The sequence below is a fragment of the Caenorhabditis briggsae genome (genome assembly GCF_000004555.2).
Source record: "Caenorhabditis briggsae complete genome, chrV, whole genome shotgun sequence".
NCBI lineage: Eukaryota > Metazoa > Nematoda > Chromadorea > Rhabditida > Rhabditidae > Caenorhabditis > Caenorhabditis briggsae.
The window spans coordinates 3,688,123-3,694,122 of record NC_013488.2 but is presented as its reverse complement, the minus strand read 5'-3'; the positions used below and the strand labels follow the sequence as shown (position 1 = coordinate 3,694,122).

The window sequence follows — 6,000 nt, the reverse complement described above, 5'->3', positions numbered from 1 at the left end:
TGAAAAAGGCTCAGTTTTGTACCTCCAAACTGTGAGTTTTGTACCCCTTTGTACCCCCGAATTGTTGTACCCTCCAAAGGTTTTGCCTGAAAAAAATGAGAAGCGTTCTCTATAAGTATACAGGTATTGTAATCACTTCCCTATTTTTTCAAGGTGATCTGAAACCAAAGGCTTAGAAGTAGGGCTGTGTGTGGGTTTTTTAAATATCTGAATTTCAGAAACCCTAATAATCTGTAATCAGAATATCCAGGAACATTCTAGAAAAAACAAGAGATTCTGTATGTAGGCATCTATTCGAGAAAGTACGGTATTCATAAATTCCGATATCGGGAAAATATAACTTTTGAAAATAAAGAAACTCGGAAATTTCGGACACACGGAAAGTGGGAATTTCTGAAATTAGGAATTCAAATGTAAGATATAGTAAACAAAACCCAGGAGTTTGAGCCCCCGGCAGGGGCTCAAACCGACTGGTAATAACTGTCCAAAACATCATACTTGTAATCCATGCTTGTCCCGGGCCTTCGCCGGCCCTGAAATAGTTTCTTTCAGAATCAAAATTTTAAACCAACTAAATTGGATATGATAGAGCTCGACGAGTACTACAAAATGAAATTATTTGAAATACTGTACCTTGTCTGCGAACAAAGTTACAGGCCGTAAAGTGGCTTTTTTCGGACGTGCCGAGTCGGGCCGGTCAGAGCTTGCTTTTTTCGCTCTTTTTCGTCTTGTCGAGCTCTATCGTATCCAATTTAGTTGGTCTAAAAATTTTGATACTGAAAATAACTATGGCAGGACACGCGAAGGCCCGGGAAAGGCCCGGATTACAAGTGTTAGATTCGCCCTTCTAATACAGATTTAACGGCACTCACTAAATTTCCAATCTAAAAATTTTCAGCACACCGATGCGTTTGTCGATCCTGTCGATTAAAAAAATGCCTTCAAGTCGGATTACGAGAAAGTGCTATTAAAATGAGGGATTGTTTTGAACCTCGAAGCACAGCTTTTACAGAAACTACTACTAGTCCGGAAGTTATGTGTCCTAGCGGTAAACAATTGTTTTATCTTAAATAAATTTGAATTTCGATTTCCAGACAACCAACCCAGCGCGTTTCTAGCATCTTGGATTAAATTGCAATGGGAACAGCATAACCAACTCTTGCCATTTTTTGTAGCTTATGGCGCTAGGTATTTTGCAGTGATAATCAGGTATCCTTCTGTATTGAGAGGTCTTCGTGATCATTTTGACATCATTCATTTCCGAAGCCACATAATTATTCCCGGCGAAATCAGTTAACGGGTGGCCGGAAGAGATCAAGTAAAAAATTGGTTTTGTAGGTAAGCTGCGGAGGAGAGGAAAAGTTAATATAGTAACAACGTGATACATCTGAATATAGGTATCAATATAGGTCCTGTAGGCATGGTTCCAAAAGATATCAAAATTCTGTCAGCTGATAAAAAGCTTCCCAAAAAACATTTCATTAATATGTCTTAAGTTTAGCGTTTTTAAAAACAATATCTCTTAAAAACTAAATTAGCACATAATGAAAATATGGTGGCTTTCTATAAAAGAATTGTATTAAACACCAAGGCATTTGGAATTGTCTTTTTCCACGTTCTGTAAATACTACCAATGGCCACAAATATTTTCTGACATTACGCTAGTTTCAAATTTTAACGGCCTTTTAAAATGGGGATGATGATTATCCTACAATTCCAGAACTTCGCGAAATATTGCCGAAGAGCCACATCACAGGACGTCAACATAACGATGAAGTTGGCTCTAGAACAAGCAAATGAGTGGGGGTGATGGGCTGGAACCATTCATGAATTTACATATCGAAGTGAAGAAAAATATCCTATCAGAATACTTTTTGGCGTTTCTACTAATTGATTCGGCCTACAAAACTCTGCTTACAAAATTGACTCTGCTTACAAAACTGCACAAGAAAAAGATCAAGGAATCTGGCTACTTCCAAATGGGAGTTTTGTACATCCTGATTATTTTTTCGGACTACTTCCCCAAACAAATATTTATACGGAAGAAATCAAAACGAAGGCACAGTATGTTGTTGCTTGTATAAAACGTTTGATTATTAAATCTTTTCAGACTTCACTACGACTTTGTGTCCAACATATTGGAGGCAGTAGTACGGTCATTTCGAAAGTTGCAAATCGATGAGACAGAGTGTGCCGTGTTGAAAACGATTCTGATATTGAAGCGTAAGTCATAAAGATATCCAATAAGATGTTTTTTGCTCTCCATTGCAGCATCTTGCTCCGAACGAGCAGTGTATTCTGGCCAAGAGAGAGTTCTAGAAGGTCTCTATACAACTTGTATGAATGATTGAATGAATTACTGTATGATGAAGAATATCGAAACTGGAGTTGAACGATTTGGGGAAATTCTTCTGCTACTCAGCTTAATTCGACGTGGTGTCAAGAATATTTACAACCAGACAAGAGTTTCTGATTTATTCAGTTATATGAGATTTAATGATAGTGTTAAAGATATACTTTTATATTGAGGTAATCTTATAAATTGCTTTTTTACGATTTTCAAAAGTTATACCTAGATTTTGGGGTGGCCCTATACTTATGTTACACACTGTAAATTGAAAATTTAAAAATTCTTCTTGGAAGTGTCTTGTGAAGAGTTGAGAGTTCTTGCAACTCGAGAACCTGTCTTTGAAGCTTCCACAACAACGTCATGCTGGAATTTCAAAAATTCAAAATAATTAAAATATTTTAGTTTTAATATCTACCTTCTTTTTCTGGAAAAATCTCAAAACTGTTTCTCTATACTGTGAAGACATAGAGAAGCATATAAAGGCATGTGCGAATGAATGAACTGCCAGGAGACCTTTTGGCAGTTGGCGTAGCATGAAGAGAAGTTGACTGAAAATTATTCGAATTCAAATTATTTGGAAAATTCAGGAACAAACATCCGAAACCACATCCATGCATTATCCATCTCAAAAGGTCCATCCATTGCCAAGAATACAGCACTATAGGCAAATCCAGCAATCAGATAAGATGTTGACATTGCAACGACCAAGTTTAAAGTGTTATCAGGTCTAAAAGTGAAGTTTCAAATAAAAAAGTTTGGAAATCTGCTTATCAACTCACTTGTCAGTTCTCAGATTCTTGCGTCGGTTTTTGACTTTTTTCAATGCTACAATGAAAACAATAGTCAGAATTAAATATGTGATGTTTATAATCAAAGTGATATAGCCTTCACATGTGGTGAAAAATGCGGAATCTCTAGTGCTAGAGTGAAAGTAGCATCTGAAAAAATTATTGTATTATTATTGTATTAAAAAATTATTGTATTTTTCAACATTGACAAAGATATCCTTCCTGCTTCAGGGAATCTAACTTCTAAGTTCAGCTCAGATGTCATATTCACGCCGGAGAATATCGAGATATTACTATATAAACTGAAAGGCCGAAATAATACTTCTCCGGATAATATCCCGTCAATATTTCTGAAAAGAGCGTGTACTCCTCTTGCGATTCCACTATGCATTATATTCACAGAAAGTTATCGAGTTGGAAGAATACCAAAATCTTGGAAGGAGGCGATTGTTATGCCGCTTCATAAGAAAGGCTCCCGCTCCGATCCTTTAAATTATAGACCAATCTCTTTAACATCCAATATATGCAAGATTATGGAGAAGTTGATACGAAAACATCTAGTCCAATACTTATCCGAAAATAATCTATTATCAGAAAAACAATTCGGGTTCCTTAATCAGAGAAGTACAATTTCCCAACTGATCGCCTACCAGAACAAGCTTGTTTTCAATTCTTTAAATGGGTTAGATACCCATAGCGTCTATATTGATTTCCAGAGGGCCTTCGATACAGTGCCGATAAACAAATTGATTCATAAGTTGGAAAGCTTTGGGATATCTCCCAAACGAAGAAATTGGCTTCATTCATTTGTCACGGACAGAAAATTTCAAGTCAAAGTCAATGATATACTATCGAAGGAGAGGCGCGTATTGTCCGGAGTCCCGCAGGGCTCTGTTCTTAAGCCTACCCTCTTCTTGTTATATATTAATTGTATTGGGGACAAATTTCAAAGTGACTATCTACTGTTTGCAGATGACTTGAAAATTTATGATACGAATGATAGATTGATTGATGCAGATTTAATTGAATTGGAGAATTGGTGCTCGAAGTGGAAAATGAAAGCGGCTCCTAAAAAGTGCGAATACATCAAATTCAATGCAACAAGAAAATATGCCAACTCCAATGTTATGAATCCCAAATTAAATCAAGCTTTGATTCCCCCTGTGGAAAATGTACGTGATCTTGGGATCTACTTCTCCAGTAACCTGAGTTTCCATTATCATTATTCGTTGATTATTCGGAAATCACATCAGAGGATCAACATGTTCTTTTCCATTCTAAAAAACGCATCGTGGAGTGTTTTAATAAAATGCTATACAATTTACATACGCCCTTTACTCGAATATGGAACGATAGTCACTTCTCCAATCCTAAAGGATCATATTATAAAATTGGAATCGGTGCAAAAGTCATTTGTTTTCAGAATTTTCAAAAAATTCAGGATGGCATACACTTCATACTTTGAAGCACTGGAAGAATGTCAGCTAAGTTCCTTGGAGTATCGCAGGCTCTATAATGATTTGGTTTACACAAATAAAATTATTGTTTCCAAAGAAATTATCATGGAGGTTCCAATTTTCGAAATATTTATCATGCTGGATCATTGCGACATCACAAATACTATCTCAAATCACTTATCAAAAACTCAACAAAAATATCTTCTCAATTTCTCTCTAATAGAGTAATCAGATGCTGGAACTCTTTACCCGCCAAAGTGTTTCCGGTGAAGCCCTCGTCAGCGGCTTTCAAAAATCGACTATTATCCTGTGATCTAAAACATTTTCTTGTCTTGAATTCAACTAATTACTAACTCGGTTTTTCCTTCATCTCCCAATTATTACAAATGTATGTCCCTGTTATATTTCCTAGTTTCATAGACATTTCACGTGTTAGTGGTTTTCTCCCCTTCGTTGAAATAAAATAAATTAAATTAGAGTTTCAGAGTATGAAAACATTGAAAATTTTCAGAGAAATAATGTCGTTTACTCTAATGGAAGCCCACCCGCAATTTGAGCTTCATTATCTCGGTTATTTTGAGAAATATCAAAATTTTGACAACTGATGAAACATTTATCATGATATCATAAAGGTTTTATTACTTAACAGTTTTTTGATCTCAACCATAGGAACCAAGATAATTGAGCTCAAAGTGCACGTATAGGGTGGGTTTCTATTAATACGGGGGTCTCGAATTTTGACCTAGTTTATCTTGGTTCCTGTAAGAGGTATCAAAAATTCAACTGACGAAATATTTTGAATTTCATTATAAACATTCTGTAAGTTGAACACTTTTTGATAGATTTCAGAGCGAACGAGAAAAATTGGGTTAAAATTCAAGGGACCTTTTAATTGCAGGTCTTACAGTACTTACCCAGTGCCAACACCTGCAATGAGACTCCCACTTAAATAGAACTGAGCATACCATGCTCCACAAATAAAAATACAAATCGAAGTTATGAAAAATGCAGATTTCAATTTAGCCATTGTATTTGCCAATGAATTCATGGGATACATCACTGAAAAGGTCCGTAGAAAAGTCATGGCCAGTGCCAGAACAGCTGCACACAATCTTCCAAACTTTTGGATTCCTTCAGAATACCATAGCATTCCTTTAATCCACCATTGTTTTGAATTATCACGGAAACAATTCACATCGGGCCTGGCTTCATAGTCCTTGAACAGATATTCGAGCATACACGAGAAAAGGGCCAACATATCGCAAACACAAATCGCGATCATTATGAAAAACACAGTATTCCTTCGCAATTCTTTTCTGGTTAGAATAAAGAAGTGAACCGAATTTAAAACCAAACTGATATCAGTCACAACCTCTGTGAAAATTTCTGTATATTTTAAAATTGC

General features: G+C 36.0%; 2 protein-coding genes across 2 annotated transcripts; one reads left to right on the top strand and one right to left on the bottom strand.

Moving 5' to 3' along the window:
• Positions 1–1,690: 1,690 nt before the first annotated feature.
• Positions 1,691–2,234, top strand: CBG10388 (the record flags this gene model as incomplete). Its single annotated transcript, XM_002635691.1, has 2 exons — positions 1,691–1,806; positions 2,111–2,234. 2 exons carry the CDS (start codon positions 1,691–1,693, stop codon positions 2,232–2,234), a joined length of 240 nt encoding a protein of 79 aa, XP_002635737.1.
• A 389-nt stretch (positions 2,235–2,623) lies between these two features.
• Positions 2,624–5,877, bottom strand: CBG10389 (the record flags this gene model as incomplete). The annotated part of the gene is made up of 5 exons (XM_045236831.1): positions 2,624–2,713; positions 2,766–2,898; positions 2,946–3,077; positions 3,130–3,270; positions 5,510–5,877. 5 exons carry the CDS (start codon positions 5,875–5,877, stop codon positions 2,624–2,626), a joined length of 864 nt encoding a protein of 287 aa, XP_045094265.1.
• Positions 5,878–6,000: the final 123 nt, after the last annotated feature.